We start from the raw sequence: 24,677 nt of genomic DNA on the forward strand, positions 1-24,677 counted from the left end.
TTCAAAAGTGCAAAGGTTCAGCATGACTGGCAGCATATGTGAAAGAAATATTTCAGGGGGAAAACCATAATAATTCCTTCAGTTCTTCAATTTCGTAGGCGGCACTGGAGAGCTACTTTGACAGTCAGTGGCAAAAAAACCCCAATAGAAGCCCTGTGCACCTAAAAGTGATAAGCAAAGAAATGAAAAATGACTGGTGCTGTAGATCCCAAAGACAAAGTGCTAGTCACTGTCCCGTACCCTCTATCTCTTCAATGCCAACACACACATACAATAATATTGTTTAAATATAAAATAAATAGAGATCCAACTCAAATAGATTGGAGATTATTGGAGAAAATATATGTCAAATTTGTCAAGAGATTCCAGTTGAATTATGGTAGCAGCTGGTTACATAAACAGGCAAAGTAAAATACTTACCTCCGGTCGTCCCTGTACCACTCAAAGGCTGCCATTGGGACAGCCATAGCCTCACAGCGCAAGATGGCCGGCTTCCCAACTTGAGCTGGCATGTTCTTTATGTCTGTGATCATGGGGGGATCTGGAGGAAGAACGGTAAATGGTTTCCTAGTTTTGAAGAGCTTTCAGGCTTGTGATAATGTGATAATGCTGATACTTATGGATGTTTGATTTCAAAGTCTTGAGTTCAAACACAGCAAAGCTCCCCCTGCTGGGCCCTTGAACAAGGTTCTTAATCTCAACTACGACCACTAACAAGTCTCCAGTAACGTCTTTAACGCTTAATATAATGCAAGATGTTTTGCTTAGGCAACTCATTTGCTTTTCATAGTCTGCATGTCATTATAGTTTTGAGTTCAATTTCATTAGTTGCTTTTTTTAACCTAGTTAATGGAATTCCCATGCAAGCGTAGCATGGGGCTGGGCAGCACATTAGAGCCGGGACTGGCCTAGTAGGTTGGCTAATGAATTGACGATTTGTTCACCCCGGGAAAGAGCTGATAATAGACCAGCTTTCCTGCTGTTGAGACGAAATCCATTGCTATATCACTGAATTAAAGAGATGCCTGTTCTGTTTGTGTTTTATCTGTTAATGGACTCCTATGTAGCCTAAACAACTGTTTACTACGTAGCTTATTTTGGCTGAATCGTATTTTTAGAAAACAAAGCTGATATGATGATGCAAAAGTGGACAGTGTGACAATAAACAGGGTTTCCGATTGCTGCAAAATTAGTTCAGGTTTGTGTGTGTGTGTGTGTGTGTGTATGAAACCACTCACAATTCACTGTGACCTTGACGTGGTGTGTATCCGGTGGTGCCACGCCGTTGTTCGTGATGCACACGAACTCTTCAGCCTGATGCCGTTTGATCTCTGTGATGTCCAGAAACTCTCCCTCGTACGTGCGTCCAGCTGTGGGCAGACCCACAAAACAGACAGAAGAGTTCAAATGTCAAGTCGGAGCCACCCAGTAGGACACTAAAAAGAACAGCTGAGCCTTATGTGCTCCCGTTACTAATAATAAACCTGCGCCGCTCCCAGCGCGATGGCGCTAATTAACGTCTGCTGCCTCTCAATCACTGTTAGCATGTTTGATCAAATGAGTTTATTTCAACTCAATAGGCCTAATTGATGGTTTATTTAGCTGCTCGATCGAAATGTTTGGACTGTGGCCGGCGTGAAACGTTGCCAAAATGAATAATGTTGAGTAGACGTAGTGTCATTTAGCTCCGAAACGAGCTACAGCACTTCGCTAACGAGGCTGGATGGGGCGAGTTGACGTTTATTACGAGGATTTGACAGAGTGGATGGATAGAAAAGGGTGCAGCATATTTTAAGTGGAGGGAAAAAGCGGGATAGGGACGCTGGAGTGAGTTTCTTTCGAGTGCTGTCGGGAATTTGGACGCATTTTCGCTCCAAAGTAGGCTAGTGGAGCGAAAGTTGTAAAAAAATATCCAGTCTCTTGGGGCTATCTGGTTTGAAGGATTGTTTTTGCAAGCCACATTTCGGAGAAGTTCAAGTAAGTTCTGTGTAAATCTTAGTTATGAACTTATGCTAATTTGCCAAAGAGTGGCAAGATGATCTCCTGCTACTTTGTTTAAGAGCCTTTTTTTGCACAACAAATTCATCTTCCTAAATATTCTCATCGAGATGCCTCAGGGACGTTTCCAAGAATGGCTGCCCTGATTCAAATTTGTTGCATGTCACTTTACTCTGCTTGCAGCTACGATTATGTCGGGATTCATAGAACATCCAGAAATATTCTTCGACATCCAAAATCCTGTATATGTATGACCTGAGCATAGATATTTTAAAATAATTATTATTGTAATGTACATTTTATCCCTTATTCCCCTTCCCCACTTTTCTTACATGGTCACTATTTCCTGTTCTTTCTATTTGTTGCCTTGGCAACTAATTAGCCTGACTTTTTGCTTGTAAAAAAAAAAAAAAAGATAAAAAGCACAATGATGCTAAAAGCTTTTATTTTATTCTATTTTTTTGCTCTCATGAATCTTCTGCCAGTTGTTAAATGACCAAGGAAGAAATTACTGCAAGCAATCATTAGGGTGCAAGCATTGCTTGGTCCATGAATTCACTTGTTTCCTAATAATCGGTCAGATTCCTAAAATCCAGCTGTGAAAGTCCTATGTAGAGCCTCCTTTTACACTCCAGTTGAGATGCTCCTCAACAGTACAGTAGGTAGTTTAATGTAATGTTCACTCTGCTAGATAGCAAGCAACATCATCAAATGCTTTTAGGAAGCTCAGTAATGACTTGCAGCCTGCCAACCATATTGCTAACTGGCTAGCATTAGTCAAGTTGAAATTTACAGCCATATGTGGTTCTCTTCACTTGAACTAGGAGACCAAACCTGCATGATCATGCCCCAATGTACCTGTTAGAGTATATAATGAGAGGCCTATATATATAAAGTACACTATATTTCCAAAAGTATTGGGTCACCTGATCTTTCCTGCTATATGTGGTTCTTTTCCAAACTGTTACCACAAAGCTGGAGGCACACAAATGTACAGGATGTCTTTAGATGTGCTATAAATTGCATTTACTTGAACTTGGAAACCCAAACCTGTTCCAGCATGGCGATGCCCCTGTGCACAAAGTGAGCTTCTTGAAGATCTGGTTTACATGCTTTGGATAGGAAGATCTTGAGTGGCCTGCTATAGAGCTTTAATCTCATCCCAACACCTTTGGAATGAATGTGAACGCTGACTGCACCCCAGGCCTCCTCACCTACATCAGTACCTGCCTTTACTAACACCCTTGTGGATAATGAACACAAATATATATAAGCGCACTCCAAAATCTAGTGGAACATCTTCCCAAAACAATTTAGGAAATTATAAGAACAAATTGGGACTAAATGTGGAATGCAATGCTACATTTACTATGTTCTAACTCCTCGTTAAGTACTTTTTAAATTGTTTATTTTATTGATTAATGCCATTAATGCTTAACCATTAATTAATCAATGACTTGCTTCGTTTTCTCTCAAATCTGCTGCCTTACACGCTCTTTACACGCACAGCATGACCCACCATTTTGTTGCTGTTTTTTAAAGGGAAATTGCATCAGATTGCAATTGGATCTCCATGGGCTCATCTATCGAGTTACACGTGAGCTAATAACGTATTGGATCGCCTTTTTACAACAGCTACAGGAAATTAACCGAGGGGAAAATTAGATGGGAAGTCAATAAGGGCCTGTTAAAACATGCTAATAAGGAACTTAGATAATGTGATATATGATTAGCATGTTTATGGTCAGCTGTAATGTGTGTAGGTTTATGTATATGTAGCCTTGGGCTTTATATGTGAATTACAGTGATGTATTTTGTATAGTATTTGAAACAAGTTTGTTAAACTTTTGATGTGATTTAAGATGTATTTTACAATACAATAATAATGCGATTCCTACACTACCCAAAATGCGGTTCAGATACCTTCTGATAGTGCTGTAGATTTAGCCTTTGAATCATCTCTATCTGAAAACTGCAATGCAGCAGCACTTTAATCCTTTGGTTTGTCCTGCACTTTTGGCTCCTCATCTATCTACCACTTTCATGCTAACACCACTCCAGTTTGACCAGTGAAACTTTGCATTCTGGGACTTTGAGTCCTGCATTTACTCCCTATGACAAATTTCTTAGTATTGTAGAGTGAATCTTCAATGTCAGTGGAAAATGGTGAGTAAGACTAATATGCAACATGTTTTAAGGCTTTTAACAGGAAAACTTGACCATTATCAAACACGCTTGAGGAAGTTTTTTTGAGGAACATTTTTTCCCTTCCCCTTTGTGATTTCAGAATGAAAATATTTGAAAACTGTTGCAACACACAATTGTATAGGATGTCTTTGGGTGCAGTAATATTAGATTTTCCCTTCACTTGAAGAAGGAAACTGTTCACTGTTTCATCTAGACAATACCCCTGTGCACAGATATGGTTTATGCTGGTTGGAATGAAAGATCTAAAGTGGCCTTCTATAGAATTCTGACCTCAACCCTACTGAACATGATGCATGTAAACGCTGATTGCACTCAAGGTCTCCTTATCTCACCTACATCAGTACCTGACTTTACTAAACCCCCTTGTAGCTGAATAAGCCCAAATCTCTACAACCACAATCCAAAATCGAGTGGATCTTCCCAGAAGAGTGGAGGTTATTACAACAGCATGTAAATTGGTATTAAATGTGGAATGGCATGTTTGAAAAGCACTTACCAATCTAGCTTCTGTGTAGCTTTTTACAGAAATAATACAAATTCAGCCCAATCCTAAAACTATAAGAACTGCTAAGCACAATTCAAACATCTCAGTGTAAACATTTTGACTGTGTTCCAGACTGGACCCTTCCTTCAATCTGTCTGTATAAAAACAATCTGCATCTCTACTTACAAATATGTACCACAGTGGTAAACTTCTGCACCGCTACAACACTAAAGTACAAAGTATTAGCTCAAAACTCGCTTTGCCGCCATTAATTCCGGAAACGTATCTTTCCTGATCAATATGCTAACTTTTACACTTTAACAAAGAGTCATTTCCAGTCACAAGCGTTCCTTATTCGCGAATGGAAAATTTGCATAAAAACAAGGCAGACGAAAAGCAGACTAATGAGAGAGATAGATGGAGAAAGCAGGAAAAAAAATCTCTCAGAGGGTCTTTCGGCGAGGCGTTCAGCCGTCTGATTTATTAAACTAGCCGTTCCCACACGACTCCCGCGTTCTCGTTTTGTGTTATTTGAAAGCTCAAGGTGTGCTCCATGTCAGGAAGAAAAGGCAGCATTAAGTGCCAAATCCACTCAGGATTTGATTACGTCGCCACCATTCGACGAGTTCGCCAGCAGTCCTCTGCAAGACTACTGAAGGTTTCTTTCGGGGGGGAATAAATAATTTAAAAAAAAAAGCACACGACCGTTTCCTTGTCACAGATTTGCATGAGTGTTAATTGAAGATTAAGCCGGAGGATTATTAGCACAGCCACTGAGCTTGAGCCGATTATTTAACGCCAGTTGCTCTTGTTTACCTCGATGAGCACATGCAATCCCAGCCTGGACGCTATTCGCTTATTCTCATAATTTATTAAATCTCTCTCTTCTCTTCTTTTCTCTTCTTATTCTCTTATTCTGTTTTGCCATGTCATCTACTACAGCAGCCATTTAAAGCTTAAAGGCTAGGAAAAAAAATTACTTCAGACCCGGACAATGTTTAATTTATTTATTTTTTCTGAGGTAAGCAAGTAGACTAGCGCAGTGGTCCCCAACCCCCTGGGCCGTTATTTATTATCTGATTCTGAACGATGTTTTATTTTGGAAAATGACCGGATTCTCTCCTCCACATCTGTCTATGACTCACTCTTGATGCTTTTCATGATGCCTCGGTCACATGTCTTACCTCCATCCGCTACCTTCTTAAAGGGGCTAATACATAATACATTAATGCTAAATTCAAACCCCCACGCTAGCCAAATGAACAAAAAACAACACAGTGGATTAACGTTTTTATTATAATTGGAAAATACAGTTTTTTATGCCGGTCATATAATTTTATTTTGTTGTATTTATCCGCCACACATTAATCCGGTCCGTAGCGCAAAAAAGGTTGGGGACCGCTGGACTACAGCCTTCTTCACGTGAGCGCCAATTTGTTATTCGCTTAGCACCGAGAAGACAGAAGACATGACGGCAAACGATGAAAAGCGAAAAGAAGAACTTGACGGACGCCCCTTTAAGTAGACCACATTTTCCTCATTTTCTTTTCGATTTTCTCACAGCCGTTGATGCTGCGCTTTTTTTTTGCCAGACTTGAGTGCTTGCTGAAATAGAATCCAGTACTTGAAGATGTGAACAGAACAGCCATTCTGATTGAAATCAGCTAAGATCACGATGATGGCTAGATTTACCCTCGTGTACACAACGGCCCGAAAACGTACCCTCGGGCGTCTCTTTATGGCTCCGTGTTTGTTTTGCGAGAAGTGTTTAGTCTGTAAATATTTCCTATCTATTCTCACCTCGGGAGACACGGGCAAAAGTGTCAAAGAGACAGATGTGCAACGTTCAAGGATCAAAGATCTTCCCGTATCTGCAGAAAAAAAAATGTCTGCGGCGCGTTTTTGCAATGAGAACTGTGATGGACAGGGCTGATCTTTTGTACGACACATGATGCTTATCTCTGACGAACGTAAGTCTGTTTGAGCGGATATGTTCCTGTGTGTGGGTGTGCGCACTCTGGAATCTTGGAAATGTCTTTAGGCTATTGACAAATCATAGACTGTTTCATCGCTTCTTCGTGGAGAAGGTAGTGGGGTAACAGAAAGCTTGGAGGGTTATTAGATGATTGACGGACGTCAAAGTGTGCTGTTTGTCTCAGTGTTCCGGTTGCTTAGAAATACCCCCAAAATCTTGCTTTGTACCCCCCTCCATCCTTCTTTGCTTTTCCTTCCAGCTCTTTTAGCGCTCCTCCAGAAGGTGAGGTGTGTGTATTAAAAATGCTGAGTGTGTCTGTTTGCAAGGAGCCTGCAGCAAACTGGAGCGAATTCAGAGACTCTGCAGTGAAAAGTGACAACTCACTCACTTTCCAACGAGCCTTACTGAGACGCAGCAACAAACGATTTTATTTTGTTTTTGGCGTCCACCCAGGACCTCCTTTGGTTACGATTTAGAACTAAAAATAGCTAGCTATTAGCTAATTCCCTTTGTGCTACAAATGATCGAATATAATGCGGACGTCAGCATTAATGACAGCGAATCAGCTATTGATGATATCGAATAAAGATAGATACTGTTTATAATATGACACAAATGATAATTTTATATGATGAACTTTCCTAACCTGATATGAGTCAAAACAGCAATGCAGCAATTTCCGCTACCAGCACACCATAATTGTATATTTTGAAGTCACTCCGGTTTGCATTAAATCTACTTTTCAAATAAAATGTTTTAATTATTTTATCTATTTGTATCTACCTGTAATATTATAGAATTTCTGCAATTTAAGTTCATTTGTTTGATCCAAAAGTTATTCCTCTAATATCGCTGGAATTTAAATCAACTTTATTTGAATTTGTATCCATTTATTATTACGTTGACAGCTATTGAATCGTTACATGTAATGTTGTTGAACATCTGCATAACAAGTCGTTTACAATACATTCTTTTCCAAAACATCACGACCCAATGTGCATAAAATTATACTATATTTCACTTTTTAATCCCTTTTAAGTTGCATATAACGGTGTTTGGATGTCAGCAAACGAGTCATTAAGTCAACAAGTTATCACTAATTACAGTTGTTTAGAGCGTTCTGTTGTTTAACAGGAAATCAGATCGGAGAATTTAACGCAACTGTGGTCTAAATTTAAGTATTCAAAATCTTTGATACACTTTCTTTCTTTTGGCTTCTCCCGTTAGGGGTCGCCACAGCGGACCATCCGCGTGTTTGATTTGGCACGTTTTTACGCTGGATGCCCTTCCTAACGCAACCCTCCCCATTTATCCAGGCTTGGGACCGGCACTAAGAGTGGCTGGGGTTGGTTGCCTTACCAGGGATCGAACCCGGGCCGCAGCGGTGAGAGCGCTGCACCCTAACCACTAGACCACCAGGGGACCAAAATCTTTGATACAAAATTATATAATAAATATAATATAATTTGTATATACATAATACATCTTTTGTTATACTGTATTATGCAGTTGTAGCATTGTTCATAATCTGTTGAAGCACAGTATAAGTTGCTGGAATGGCACAACTTAGCAACATGACTTTACTACACAAGTCGGTGCAGCTACTAGCTATTATAACTTTGTGTTCTTATTATTTTTTTTTACTAATATTTTAATCTGTTCTAATCTAATTACATTTGATTTACATTTTTAGATACAAGTTGTATTCTGTTTTGTATACTTTTTTTTATGTGGCTCAAAAAATAAAGTAACTATTTTGGGGTGTTAGTCCTCATGATCTTCGTTCTGAATGTGCTCGTCAGTTAGTATGCTCTATGTGTGTACTGTAAATGCAGTCTCTCGAGACAACAGAAAGTAGTTCCAGGAAGTTGTTTCCTAAATCAATAATGAATGAGTGCAGCCTGTTTTCAACCAGGTTGGCTGACAGTAATATTTACAACCCAAAAAAAAGAAGAAAATCAATAAACATTTTAGTAGGTGCTTCATCAAGGCCAGCCATAACTAATGTGATTTATATGAATGAGGATGGAAGTTATAAATAGGGCTTTAATGACAAACATGATTATTAGTGTAACAGTGACGGTGGTGACAGCCACGGCGGGTGTGATGACAGATGCTGATGATTATGGTTCTGGTTACGGCTGTAATTACGTGTGATGCGATTGTGAGATGGCCGTGAAATCTGGGCATGAAGAGACGAGGCTCACATTTTAAGTCCTTCCAGGTGATCGTGGGTTCTGGCCGTCCGATCGCCAAACAAAAGAGGTTCACGTCATCGCCTTCGTTGACCGATTTATCCTGAGAGATGTTCACTATCCTGGCGGGCACTGCGGAAACAAAACAGTCCAAAGAACAGAAAAAAACTCAAATTTGAGTGTAACAAATTCGAAGTCTTCGTTCACAATACGGGTGCTGTAATTGTTTTCATTTAAACCCCCTGAGCCCAACGATCTGAAAATTGTCAGTCAAGCACCACTTAGTTGCCTTTTGTTTTCTTCCTTTCTTTGTGAAATTGATGGCCACAAGCTGTTGTCTTGTGTCAAAACCCCCTATTGCGAAAGCCCACGCATTATGCCAACCAAGTAACAAGATGACCCTTCAATTCAAATGGCTCATCATGGATTCTTTTAATGAAGACAGCCATGCTATTCATCCTGCAAGGCATTCTTTAGCAAGAAGAATGATGGGGGATTTTTTTCCGCCCAGACTAAAGCTGCTTTTAAAGATGAAGCAGAAATTGGACCTGCTGCAGGGTCTCTGCTGGAGCACTGACTTCAGGGTGTAATTATTATTTTTTTTCTCTGATATCGTATGAAGACATAAAATTGAGGGCAACGCAGTATCAAACAAACACAGAAGCTTTTTTTTCTACGCAGCGTCTTGCTCATCGGATTGCTAAAGTTGCTTTGGGACCTTTATGGGAATGAAAATCCCACAATCTCTGTACCGCATTCGGCTATTTTTTTTTCTTAAGTGGCCATCTTGTGTTACAGTGAAACACAATGCAGAAAATATGATCTGCATTAATGACTGTTGTGTTACAGACCCTTGGTAAGGGATCACCATCCATCAGCAGAGTGGTGATAAATCATGTGACACATCATCAATATAAGCTCGGCCCCAGAATGCGCATGTGAAAGAAGCAGAAAATCAAATCCTTGTAGTGTGCTCCGGTAGCTAACGTGGATTATGCAGAGTATTTATTAAGAAGCTCTCGACTCTTGACGTAAACAAAAACAATAACTTTCTTGTTTTTTTTGTGCTACGCTAACTTTATATATCCAAGCTTAACTTCGAGACTGATTTCAAAACCGTGCATATTTTCAATCATGGAACATTGCTGAGGACTAAAAAGGCGTCTGTGGGCTCCGATTTCCACTTGTCAGATCATGCTAATGAGTCAAAAACCCGATTTGCGCTGAGAGTGTGTGTTGGAATACTAAATAGTCCACTGTTCCACAAAAATAATGAGAATATATTCACACATATTGTATGTGAATTGGAAGGACCAGGTTGACCTGGACACCAGTATAGCTAGAATTTAGCATATGACAAACTAAAAAGAAACAAAGACAAGTGACAAGCTAACAAGCATAAATTCTAACGATATATAATCGCAAATGAATAAATGATTGCAAGAATGAATGAAGCCTGACCCTGAACAATGAGGTAGACGTGTGCAGTTCGCGGCTGGGTTCGCGCCTGAAAGCTGCACGTGTACGGACCCTCGTCGGCCACGGCTACCCGCTCGATCTGTATGGAGAAATCGCTGTCGTTGTTATTAGCCATCGAGACCCGCGTGTCCAGAGACCACTTCTCATTCCCCGTGAACAAGATGTTGGAACGGTTCAGCCAGGCCTTGTGGGTCACCTCTTCATCGATCTTACACCTGTGTGAAGACAATAAATGCAGAATAATAGATAACATTATCATTGTATATTTTAATAAATATTGAATGATCTGTCATTTGCTATAAGATTTACAATTCAGGGGTTGTTGTGTCTCGGAGAGCATCCCAATCCTGGTCCCTACTTTCTAATTCCCATCTTCTTACTCCTCAAGCTCCATCCTGAACTTCTGCTCCAATTACCTTCTACACCATTCTCTGGTTAGTGGCCTTGTTAGACCCAATTTCAAGCTGTGTTTCCTCTACTTTCCTTCTTTCCCCCTGTAAATTCTCTTATTTTCTCAGAGTTTCTTTGTCCATTAATTCCAGTCATATGTTTCCTATTCCTTTTTTTCCTAGTATTTTCTCCATTTTGACCTCTAATGGAGTTGCATGGGACTGACTTCTGTACTGTACGTCCAGATTCTATTACAAATTCAAAGTCAAAATTAAGGAAAGAAACTCTCTTGACCCTGGATCTGATTAGTCAGGGGCAGAGAAGGGCAAAATTGGATTGGATCTTAGCATTGATTTTTTTTTTCCCTCATAACATTAAATTAAAATGGCGTAACAGCTGCCGCTCTGTTACGCCATTTTAATTTACTGTTATGGAAAAATAACTCCATTTTAATTCCATTTGTCCTTTTAGAGCGAAGGGTCATTTCAAATCAATTCGAATGAATGTATTGTAGTGCAGTTATAGCAAATTAATCATTGATGGTGTGGGTGCAGTCTGACACATTGTTTGTGAAGCTGATTTTCTTTTAGGAAATATATGTACAGTGTAAATATATATATATATATATATATATATATATATATATATATATATATATATATATATATATATATATATATATATATGTCCTCAACTTACAATGTAGATGTGTCCCAATGAAGTAAAGAATGGCTTAGCCTAAACAGAAGTCTTAAAGAATGGTGATCAGTAGTAGTATATTGTAATTTGTTAATAAATTAGCAAATTAAAGCACATAACAGAGCAATTTACAGTACCATACAGTATAAACTATATAGTATATTTTGATGTGGCAGCAGGTGCATGGACATATAAATATCGATTAAAATATTCAACCACAAATAATTTATCTGTACTAAATGTATCCTTAAATAAATACTTTTCACGTTTTAAATACTCAAATCAACATAGGCATGTACAAATATTCATGCTTTATGCAAATTTTATTTGTTTATTATTAGTGAAACCGAACTCAACATCGAGCATGAAGTCAAAATATCCTTGTAAATGGTTTGAAGTAACTGTGGTGTTTTAAATAACGTAAATCATCAGAACACCAAATGGAACTTGTGCTATGTTTCCACACGGACCGTTTTAATTGACGGATGTGTGCATCATGGCAGATTTTAGTGCTGATTTGAGACATGGCGCATCAGTAAAACAAATGTTTGGTGATTATCTGAGTTTAAAAGGGACGTCATAAATAAATGTTTGTTTTGTTGAGGTTTTTAATTTAGCCAATTTATTTATTTTATATCATTTTTATAAAAATTGTCAAACAGAAATGTGTGTTGATTTAATCGAGCATTAATTAAATTATTGCAATTAAAATTAATTGCCATTTACTTAGATAGATAGAGGAAGGTGCAACCATACAAGGTCATAATAGAGGTACCTTAATGATACTGTTAGAATTCTTTGACAAAAAACAAACATGAAGCATGACCTAGGCATAATTCCTTACCAATACTGGATTCGGAAGTACATTGTCAGCTTGTGTAAATTTCGTCAGCAGTCGCTAACACTTTCCACACATATTTGCCCTACAGCAAACTTCATTTCGGTTTTGTTGATGCATGTGTGATGAGCCTTGTGACTTCGTGATAATCACACATAATCGGCTGCTGCCAAAGCAGCCTTAATTTGGCAGCAGTGTGATTCTATCGTGATTGCGTTTGTGCCACGAGATGTCAGTGCCGAGTTCCAGTGTGCCATGTTTTAGGGGAGTGGTGAAAACCTCCAGAGAATCTCAGTGTCCCACTTCATGTCGACTTTGACTTTCACTCGAAAGACGATGGTATGACATCAACCTTCACTCGTGATCAGTGTGTGTGGAATACTAAAGAGAACACTTGTGAGGGGGTTTTGTTGAACGCTGAGTGCCGGGATTTACTACAGAGCCCATTTGCTTTAGAGCTACAGTGTCATCTGACAGACAGTACAGGATTTTAGTTGTCAAATGATGGCTTGAAGTCACGTCATGCTTGTTCGGGATGTGACACGAACAGTAAACTACAGAGCGCAATTGTACAATAACATTAAATTTCAGTTACAATCCTGAAGTATAAACATAAAGTACCTGAATTGACTATTTTGTATGCTAAACACACAGAATGCTCTAAAGTTTTGGAATCATTGAAGGACATGTGACCTTAGTTTCTATGAGAACTGAAGAATGGCCTCAGATTAGTGAAGGAGTTAAAGCCAGTAGTGTCTGGGGTTTAGCTTTACTGAAGTAGGTGTGGTCCTAGAGTCTGTCTTTTTACTGAGAGGGTGTGAAGAAGGTGTGATTTTAGGGTCTATCTTTACAGTAAAAGAGGTATGGTGTGGTAGTGTCTGTCTCACCAATGAAGAATATGTAGACTTAGTGTCTGTAGTTCCAGTGTAGGACGTGTGGCATTAGTTTTTGTCTTTCCTGTAATGACGGTGTGATCAGAGTGTCTGTCTCTCCAGTAAAGGTGTGGTAGTGTCTGTCTCTCCAGTGAAGGTGGTTTGGCGTTAGTATCTGTAGTTCCAGTTAAGGAGGTGTGGTGTTGTTTGTCTTTCCAGAGAAGGAGGTAAGATTGTAGTGTCTGTATTTCCAATGAAGAAGGTTTGATCTTAGTGTCTATCTTTTCAGTGAAGAATCTGTGATTGTGGTGTCTGTAGATCCATTGAAGGACTTGTGACCTACAGTCTGTCTTTCCATTGAAGAAGGTGTAATCATAGTGTCTGTCTTTCCAGTGAAGGAGGTGTGGCTTTAGTGTCTGTGTTTTCAATGAAGAAAGAATTATACCAGTCAAGGAGGTCTGGCATTAGTGTCTGCAATACCAGTGAAGAAGGTGTGGCCTATAGTCTGTATTTCCTCTGAAGGAGGTGTGGTATTAGTGTCTGTCTTTCCAGTGAAGGAGGTGTGTTATGAGTGTCTGTCTTGCCAGTGAAAGAGGTGTGATCTTAGTGTCTGTCTTTCCAGTGAAAGAGGTGTGGCCTCAGTGACAGTCAGAAAGTGAAGAAGGTGTGTCTTCACTGTCTGTCAGTCCCAGTGAAAGAGATGTGACATCAGGGCCTGTCAGTCTCATTGATGTCTAAAGTTAGTTACTGGATGTCAGTTCTATTCATGTAGGTGTGCCATCAGTGCCTGTCAGTCCAATGAAGGAAGTGTGGCCTCAGTAGCTGCCATTTTTATTTAAGGTGGGTTTGAGGCTTGTATATGTGTGTGTGAGTGTGTGTGTGTGTGTGGGTTTGTGTGAGTTGGTAGCTGAAGGGTATTACCTCAGAATGACGCTCTGCCCTTCCAGCACTGTAATGTTGTCTGGAAAATAACCGAACTCCACCGCTTGGACACAGCTGGGTCCTGCCAAGAGAAACGAGCAAGACAGGAAGAAGGTGTTTAACATAATTCTGTTATTCAAGCATCGCACAGCCACCACAACGTCATCGAAGCCAATTTTCTTGGAAGTTTACTTAGTTATTTCTGAGGACAGAGTAATGAGTACACAAGCGCGAGAGTGTGCGCCAACCCTCCATGTATTTGAATAATGATTGGGCGTACGGACCGACCGTGTGCCCGCCAAAGAGGCCCGATAATGAGCCGTGGGAAGAGGATTCACACAGAGGCGGCAGAGCGTGAAATGAAGGGACAGGCCTGGCCGCACGAGGGATGCAATATCACACACACAACCACACACCCACACACAAATACACAAGTGCGGTCACACTTGCAAAGTCACAGCATACAAATAACATATTGTCGCACTGGATAGACATGAGGTCAGGTACAATTACTGAGACACATGCAGCCACACACACACACACACACACACACACACACACACACACACACACACACACACAGACCCCAAGCCCACTTTGGACATGCACACTATATTTCTTTCTACACCCATTTTATGTCCCTTAAAGGTTTCTTTTCCGGACGTTAAGCCAAGGTTAGTGGCATCATGGCCTCACTTTCCTGCCCCACTCCCGCCATCTTTAATATCTTCCAGTCAATATTTGGTGGCTTCTGCCTTCGAGGTTTAATATGCTCTGTCTTATGAAGAAAGAAGTTAAAAGACTTGAGGAGCTTTTATGTGTTTTACTGCGGAAGGCGGTGAAGCGACAGTCCGTCAAGAGAATGAGGCGAAGAATTTTTCCACGCGGTGCTGCGCCTGATGACCGGCTGCTCGGCTTTTCCTTTTTTTTTTTAATTAGCGCATGGAAGGGAGACGGCAAACAGCCCGAGCCTAATGGAAAGGAAAAGCAATGCGAGACAGTGTCATGTCTAAATTGAGTAAAGCAGTGACATTGGGAAAAGACACAGAATGGAAATAAATAGAAATAGGGCCTTTCTTTGCTTTCACAGCATTATAGAGAAAGGAGAATTGTGATTTTATATATATATATATATATATATATATATATATATATATATATATATATATATATATATATATATATATGAGTGAGATAGAAATATAGATAGATAGATAGATAGATAGATAGATAGATAGATAGATAGATAGATAGATAGATAGATAGATAGATGGATAGACAGACAGACAGATATTATATACGATTCACCCCATTACAATTCAGTGCGATCCGATTTCAAGTTGACTTAACACAATGTGATTCAATGTAATGGAAAAACTATACGCCTATTTAAATCACTATTGTACAGATTATTTTTTCTTTGGTTCAGGCAGCAAATCATAAATTTACCATAAATTTAAAGTGTCATCTGACTTCTAACACATGACCCTTTCAAAACAGGCTTTTGTAATGCAAAGAAAACAGAAAAAAAAATTTTATCATATAGACGGACCGAATCAAATTCAATCAATAAGGTCGAGCAGTTAAGTGTTAAGACTCTTGCTCAGAGTTCAAGGACTTAGCAGACTCACTTTGTGGGATTTGAACTCACAACCTTCAGAGCACTTGCAAAGTATTAAGTCTGCCCTATTCTCTCGCTCTTTCTTTTTTCCTTTCTGCTCTCTTCTCTTCCTGCCTAAAAGTCTCCAGCTGAAAGGTCTAATCACATTAGCGATGGCAGCTAATACTGTGCCAGTGACTGCGGCACTGTGCCTGTATCTGTGAGAGCAATAGACGGGTGCTTGATGTAGTGTGTGTGTGTATGTGTGTGTGTGTGTGTGTGTGTGTTTATTGCAGCAGCAGCTACTTTCTCTCGCCCATGTGGAACAACAGCAGTTCATCGACATAGCGTATTGAGGTTAATTCAATTCAGTGCTTCCCCCTTGCACACTCATATACTCACGAATACCGGGAAACCTGGGGAATACGCACACACACACACACACACACACACACACACACACACACACACACACAGCCGTTAAATAGATGATGTGTGCATAAGCGAAAGCCCCAAAACAACACAGGGAACGGCGTAAATGGAAGAAGTGTAAGGGGGATAGGGGGATAGTATTCCCAATTCCCTACTCAATTCCCATTTTCACAACTCAATTGGCACCTCTGATTTTAATACACACTCCATTCCCAGTTCACTGTCTGGTTTAATGCAGTATTTTTGTTTTTGGGTTTTTTTCTTTGCACACATGGATGTAAGCATAGGATTTCACCCAAAATCGGATACATAAGCAAATATGCATATCTTATAAAGTGTAAATAATTTGAATCAGAGTATTAACGTGGCATTAGTAGTACAGACACTGGATAAACATTGAGTTAGGTTGGAAATGTCATCATTATTCTCTAAGGGCCATCTTCTTTCCGAGTGAGAACTTCCTACTTAAATTATGTACATCAGTATTAATTTCTTAGCTGGGACTCCAGATTGCATTTTCTCAGACACTTCGAAAAATCAGACAAACTCTGAGACTTTAGCTCAATAATCTCAAATAAACAACCAAGAGGATCAGCATGAGCATGTGCATAACCTGAGTCTGAATGTAGCTTTGGTCAGAAAAAGCATTAAAGTGCATTGCTATTTTTTAACCATGTTTACAGGAAGAGATGATTCGATTTGTGTATAGCACATGCCTGGAAAACCTATTTATTACTATATACCTTATTTATTACTCAGTGTGCTGTTTATAGGTATAGTCAGCAGTTATGTGCAAAACTTCCCTGAAGCTAGCTGTCTACGATAGCACACCCGAATGTTTGCACGATGTGATTGACAGATGAGTCGAGATGCCGCCTTGTCCTGATTGGCTAGCAGTTGGTGTGCGGTATAAAGGACAAGAATTCTTCGCTAGTTGGTTGTGTATATAGTGCGGATTGGGACGAGGCAGCCGGGTTTATAAAAGAAGCTGCATTACAAGATCCACCGCCTCACATCCTGCTGTCAGACGCAGCCCTGAGCTGCTAAGGATCACAGACAGGGTGTGAAAACACCTGGGAGCCTCACGGCACACAGCCGCCACCCTTCAGCATTAATAATACACCAAGAGTGTGTGAGTGAGAAACAGAGATGTGAGGGAGGGAGTAGAGAGGAGAGAGCGCGGGGTGTGACGAGTAACGAATGGGTAATATAGTGAGAGATAGTGTCTATGTGAGAGAACGAGTGAGAGAGAGAAAGATGAGATAGCAGGACAGAGCATAGGGGAATGGCGGGAATGCACAGAATAGCAGGAGGGGGGATAGCGTGGGCGGGCGAAATTTGAGAGACACTTTATGACCGTACACCAGCTCCAGCAAAATTGATATAACCTTGCAGTTTTGTGCTGCCTGCTATCGCAATGGGCCCAAGGATTCAATCAGCAAAGACTCGGAAAGAGAAGCTTCATAGACAAGCTGTCGCTTTTTTTTTTTTTTTACTTTCTTTCCAAACTACTCCATGTTTTCTTTCTAGACAATTCCTGACATTCCATAGCTATATAGCATATGTTTAGCTCTGTGACAAAAAAAAAAAAAAACCTTCTCTAAAAAATAATTTTAAATATAGGACAAGATGAAAATATGTCCACTAAGGAAACTCAGAAGACAGATTGAGATCAGGTACATGTAGATACTGCACAGGAATTACCTCAGGATTACCAGGAACATATATTTAGGTGTATTTCAATTAATAATTAGCTGATTTAATAAACGTTATGTATTACATATTTGAAATAATATGATATAATTTTTGTGGACATGATTACAAACATTCTTCTTTCAGTTAATTATCACATTTAAATAGCTAGCATTATAGCATTAACATAGCTAGTCAGGCTTAAACCCATAAGTTTAGGGGTTAGCTATTAATATTAATATTATTTAATAGACCTCATTTGTCGGCCATATTTGATTTTACCTCAGAAGTATTGGACTTTCTGTGAAAACTAAATTCAGAAGGACATGCTGAATTGTGAGAAAAGTTTGTGCATTGCTTTCTGTATGGTTTCTATTTATCACTCGATAATACGCTTGGATTTTGGAAGTTAGCTCTTTTTCACCTCAGTGATGTTGTACTTAAACAAGCTCATTCAGCTGATAAACTCAATTTCACTCAGAGAAAACATTTAAGAGTAAGCCTGCAATGACTAATTAATTTTGATAGAATTTAGAGGTAGCTTCATATTTATTAGAACCTACCTATAGTTAATTGAAACCAAGTTAACAGTGTTAGAATATAATATAATAAAGTGTCAAGGATAGCTGTTATATTCGGTTTCACCTCAGAGAAATTGGAGTTACTGTGAAAATATTTACACTGAAATAATACAAAAGATGATTCAATGATACACAACCAGGATATTTAAGAAAAGGGTTTTTGGAGAAGTTAATGTGCATTGCTTTGTTTAATTATTTACTACTTATACATACTATAAGTTTAAGTTGAATATATATATTTTAAACTCAGATATGTTGTAGTTACACAAGCTCATTCAGCAGACAAACAAACACAGTGCAAAAATTTAAGACCCAAAATGAATAATAAAATACAAAAAAGTTAATAAGATCTTGGGTACCATGAGAGCAGGCTTAGATTGTTCAGAAGCTTAGTTAGCTTATGTGATCTAAATTTACTGTCAAAAATTACAAGCTAACTCAGTTTAAACATAAATGGAACACAAAAATATAAGTTTAATTACTGTTTATTAATCTTACAATGTACTGTAGTTTCTTGATTAATTTGGAACTTAGATTTTAGCTACAAATTTGATGCTATCTCAGGTATGTTGTAGCGTGTTGTAGCATTAACACCTGCGAACAATGGGATATCGGCTGGACGGCACGACGCTGAAGGCTAAGGGATAAAACATCGTACAGAAGAGATACAGAACATTTTTTTATGGAAACGTTTTTGCCATGTAGCTTTTTTTTTTTTTTACCCCGGAGTTACATTTACTATAAGCTAAAGATTTATGCTAGCTAGTTGGCCTCATTAAGCCGACACACATACACATATAAATAGTATAAAATTGAGAATGTTGCTTTGTTTGGATAATCTGATGAAGAGAGTTGTGGGTCACGTATTTCATATTTACAGAGGAAAAAAATGGTTTACTGTCACTTTGTATTTGTTAAAATTGTCAAATCAGATTATGACCTATAAGAAGCAAAACAAGATATGTATCTCTTGTACAGTGCAGTCACAGAGTGAGGCAGCTATTAATTAGCATTTTATCATGATAAATGTAATCTTATTGCATAGTAATAATAATCTTAGCTATTTCTGTATATGATTTAGTCTGGGCAAAATCTTGTAGATCTAATGACCTGTATACAAAATCACTGAGGAATTTTATTGTTAATGTTTATCCTTTCAGTCAGATTCTGTACTGCAACAAAAAAAACAATAAGAGCTTTAACTTGTCACTGTGACCATATCATTCGGGTGGTTCTTTGCCTCTACGTCCTGCGCTGATTAACTCCTACATATTCAAACTGTAAACGATAATTAGGCAATGTTGAAGTCTGTATCATTTCAAAGGAAGTACAAGGTCGCCTGTCTTCTGAGGGTGTTTATAGTGTTCTTTTCAAAGATCTCAGTTCTGTTCAGCAGACAGAAGTAACTATAAATAATTGTGACAAAACTGTAACACATTGACTAAGTGACAATGTTCAGCAATGTCGCCATTTTTAAAAGCTTGGAGGTTATTATAACAGCGAATGGCGACTTAATGTGTAAAGGGATGATCAAAAAGAACATGCGAATCTTATGGTAAGGTGTCCACAAATTTTTTGTCCATATAGTGTATATATGATATGTAGAATCATAAACTGGTATAAGATCCAAGGCGTTTATTATGACATGTACTTAATACCTGCACTTGCCCATTCTCTAACCTCTCCTTAACCCCTCCCTGGCCACGCTCGACTCTGTCTTTTTACACAGTCCTGGAACACATGTTCAACTCAGCTGGCTTTATACGATTCCCCCAACAGCCGCAGGACATTAATTTAAACATGATTTGTATCCTTTTGACTTTTACACACTCTGCTGTGTAATCGCTCTCGCTCCCAGCTCAGAGTCATTAAGCTGAGCGAGTCGGGAGTCAGACCGAAGGAAAAAACCTCGCCGTCTTTTGTAACCGCACGTCTACTTGTTGCCTCTGACAAACAAATAAAGATGAGGAAGGAAGCGAGTAGAGACAGGCAAAGAATAATCCGCTTATGAGTGGTGTCAGATCGAAGGGGTGGCAAAGAGAAAAAAATACAGATTCGGAAAAGCATGAAGCAAAGAAGGGCACGAAGAAAAAAGCCGTTGGAGGGAGGGAGGGCAAATCAGAAGGCAGCAGTAGAGATGTGGAACGAGGGATGACCAAAGAAAAGGAGAAAGGATGGCATGAGAGAAGACAGAAGGGGATACACACACACACACACACACACACACACACACATGATTAACAGTGCCACACTGCAGCCCATTAAATATTTACAGAGGCGCTTCCCTCCGCCACCTCGGTGATGAAGACGGGCGGCCACAGGATTATCAGATGGTAGAAGCCCGAGGCGCAAGAGGATTAAACATTAACTGCCAGACAGATCCCGTTTCTTTGGCGTCTGATCCCATTAACACTGGCCAGGCCGCATTGACCCCCGCCATTTCTTTCTCTTTCACACACTTCTCCACCCACCGATCATCCCGACTCAACTCTCTCTCTGTGATGACACTGAATGATGGGGGAGGAAAGGGTGCCCTCTGGACGCCACTTGTTTCTGGCACAAGACAGATCAGTTTTCACAAACACACACCCTTCTGTCGGTTGCTCATCTGTAGTCTGCAGGTGCAGAGTGTGCAGGAATGTTAACACAGAACCCAATTAAATATCTGGGCTGTGCTTAGAGATTTTGTGATGCAGGGAATTTTAGGAAAGGTTGCACTCCAGGCCACATCACTCCCTCATGCCAAACCATTATCATAATCATGCACTGTATTGGTAAAACGTCAACTGGAAAAAACGTATTGCTTAAGAAAGCACATTTGAAGTTTAAAGTATTGAAAAAAAGAAATCTAATTTGACACAATCTTGCCAAACCAGCAAATGTTCCAGCAAAACCATACACACCAACATCTTATGTATCAATATATCTACATACACTATATGGACAAACATTTGTGAACACTCAAACATAAGATTGTGAGTTTTGAATTTCCCATTCCACATTAAGTCCCCGTTTCCTGTAATAATAACCTCCACTGTTCTGGAAAAATGTTCAACTAGATTTTAGAGTGTGCTTGTGGAGATTTGTGATTATTCAGCCACAAGGGTGGAAGTAAAGGCAGGTACTGATGTAGGTGAGGTGAGGAGGCCTGGGGTGCAGTCAGCACTCACATTCATTCCAGAATGTGTTCAATAGGGTTGAGTTTGAAACTCTATAGCAGATCTTCTAATCCAATTTATTAATGTTCAGCATCTAAAAGCATCCTATACAGTTGAAAGTCTCCAACTTCGAGGAAGAACAACATATGGCAGGTAAAGTGTGGTGTCCCAATACTTTTGGCAGTGCACCGTAAAACATGCAACTTGGGTTTCACACATAACCCTGCACCAAACTGATCTCGTACAACGATGTACAACGAAGGTTGGGTGGGCAACGATCTTGGGAACCAATTTTTATACAGTAAAATATAATTATTTTCTAAAAAAAAAGCGAACTTAGATACTCCCGGGGGGGGCGAAAAGTCTCAGCGTCTCAGTTCGATGTCACTTGGAATGAAAGGGCACAGAAGTTAAGTGGCGATCACTTCGAGTACTGCTTCTCCATAATTCGTGATTAATCGAGCTCATTCCGTGCTGCATGTTTTATTTAATATCTCATTCCGATTCCCATAATGTCTTTTAGATCAACATTTATGCAGCTTCACGGAGGATAACATATGTATGCATTCTTTGCATCAAAGCGATATCTCCTGCTTGTTTTTATATACAAACCTGTGGGAAAAGCTCATGCTGGGATATTAAGCATCCTTATAAAGAAAGTGGTAAGAATGTGTTCTGCTTAGAAGGTCATGAGTTCAAGTCCCAGCATTCCAGTCACTAGAGCAAAGAGGAAACCAACTAGAGCTGGATAAAATATTCATTATAGTAATGTACATAAATGCGTTTTTTTAAAGTGATCGTTTAAAAATAAATTCTCAGCCTGGCTTCCACTACTCTTTCCCATAACTTCATGGTGTGACTGATCAACTTTTTTCCCTGTAGTTACTGCAGGTCTGCACATCTCAATTATTCTTAATTATAATACTCCTCCTCCATTCCTCAGGCATCCTCTCACCTTCCAAAATCCTGTTGAACAACTTGGTTAAAAAACTCCACTGCATCTCTCCTAAACATCTCCATGCTTCTACCGGAATGTCATCTGGTCCAACCGACTTTCCACTCTTCATCCTCTTAATCGCTGCTCTCACTCCCTCCTTACTAATCCTATCTACTTCCTGCACATCTCCACACCAGCCAACCTTCTCTCTCTCTCATTTTCCTCGTTCATCAGCTGCTCGAAATACTCCCTCCATCTTCTCATCACACTCTCCTCACTGGTCAACACATTTCCATCTACACCCTTTATTACTCTAACTTGCAGCACATCCTTCCCAGCTCGGTCCCTCTGCCTGGCCAATCGCTACAAATCCTTTTCCCCCTCCTTAAAGTTTTAGTAAAATGTCAAAATGTCAAACCACTCCTTTAATGCTGAATCTCTGAAAACGATGACAAGACATTCGACATTCAAATCCACGCAAATTTGTAAATCCATTTGTGAACATATTGGAATCGTGTAGCCTGTCTGGAGATGTTATTTCCAGCCTTTGATCAGCGTCGGATAAAGACCCACTGCAAGACGTATGCACAGAAATAAACAACAAGTTCAAACAACATCAACCTGCGACTTGTTATTTTAAGGAAAAGGGATTTTTATCAGCAGGCGTGAATGTGATAAAAAAAAAAAAAATTAATAAATAAACCCTACCTATACTCGATGGAAATGTTCTTCTTTCATGCAACTGAACAGATTTCAGGTTGCTGATGTCAGTGATATTTTTGCAATTTAGGAAGCCCACACACACAAACTTCATGGACACTGAACCCCACGAAAAGTTTGGAAAGTATGAGCGAATTTCCTCTCATTTCTCTCATGAATAAAGGAAGGGAATTTCAATCTCGAAAAAAATACAACTCACAAGAAAATATGCAATTTTCGGCCTTGAGTCCACAACAAGCAGCTGTAAAATAATTTCTCCATCTGTTCAATAGGACGAATATCATTACCAATGTATCATTACACTCTCCAGACACACATCAGTCGGTAAAATCGCGCTTGTATTTTCAATCAGTCAGTGTTGAAGCTGCCAGGAGAGGCACTCGAGATTTTCCCTGAAGCCCTGTCAGATCTTAACCCCTCATTTTTGCTCTGAAAGAAAAAACCCCAAACCCTCTTTGCTCTCAGAGATCAATACACTAGTTAAACTGTTATATCTTCAATAAAGGGGGGAAAACCCCCACATGTGCCACAACCGCTATCCTACACAGATCATTGGTTAGCGTTAGCTGTCACATGGGAAGAGTGTGAGTCATTTTAAAAGATTAAATAAAATGCACTGTCATCCGTGGCTATGACTAGCGAGAGTAACGGCAGAGACGGCGGGAGAAGAACCCGAACCTCTTCCGCACAAAAAGTGATATGACTGAAACCTAGAATAGAAAGATATCATGTGTTATGTTTTTTGCTTTGTAAAATCATGCGCTTTTTTTTGCGCTTCCTGTCATTAGCTACTGTTACAGTCATTACAACAATTAGCTCTATTTGTGCTGTATTAGTTTCTCACATAAAAAAATAGTGCAGAGGGTTGAATTTCTGTCTTGTTTTTTTGTCTTCAAGAATTGTGCCCAGAGCACCTGACTACACAACATCTCCTTACCATATTGTGATTTTGCACCTGATTCACATTCACTTAGCACTTGTAGCATGTATTTAGCGACACGTTTGTGGTTCCTTTTTTGCTTGCGGTCTTTGCATTCTCGCTCAGGTCACAGTTTCTTCGTACCCCGTATCCGCACTAGCATCCGCTTCCTCGTTATTACGTGACAGGCTGATTGCATCAACGCGTTCGTTTATTATTCATCCAATGTAAGAAGATTACAGCGCAACATCTGCTCCTTCATTTATTTCTAAAAACGTTTCATCACAGCGTAAGCGAAAATAAAGCACTTTTATACACGTAGCTAATAGACGCTATATTCGAATCTCCTTTAATTACCCTTTGGGATGTTTGACTTGATTGATTTTATTTTCCTTCTCCCGTTAATGGGCTCACGCTGAGACCGACGTGATATCAGGTATCCCATAAAATGACTTTCAAGAATTTGACATTGTACATGCGTTAGGTGAGTACAACATTTGCGAAATCATCCATGAGATCCTGATGGAAATAAAGTCATGGAGAAGCAATTATAAATGCTGGGATTCTTCTCTGGCCAAA

At 39.5% G+C, this 24,677-nt stretch overlaps 1 protein-coding gene across 1 annotated transcript in view; it reads right to left on the reverse strand.

Moving 5' to 3' along the window:
- iglon5 (IgLON family member 5) overlaps nucleotides 1–24,677 on the reverse strand; it is a 151,689-nt gene that overhangs the window by 6,192 nt on the left and 120,820 nt on the right. Inside the window, exons 2-6 of the mRNA XM_046877608.1 lie at nucleotides 14,060–14,141; nucleotides 10,322–10,554; nucleotides 8,873–8,992; nucleotides 1,239–1,370; nucleotides 421–541 (exon numbers count right to left, since the gene is read on the reverse strand). Coding sequence (XP_046733564.1) covers nucleotides 421–541; nucleotides 1,239–1,370; nucleotides 8,873–8,992; nucleotides 10,322–10,554; nucleotides 14,060–14,141 — 688 coding nt within the window. The remainder of the gene's footprint in view (nucleotides 1–420; nucleotides 542–1,238; nucleotides 1,371–8,872; nucleotides 8,993–10,321; nucleotides 10,555–14,059; nucleotides 14,142–24,677) is intronic.

The sequence above is a fragment of the Silurus meridionalis genome, chromosome 21 (assembly GCF_014805685.1).
Source record: "Silurus meridionalis isolate SWU-2019-XX chromosome 21, ASM1480568v1, whole genome shotgun sequence".
NCBI lineage: Eukaryota > Metazoa > Chordata > Actinopteri > Siluriformes > Siluridae > Silurus > Silurus meridionalis.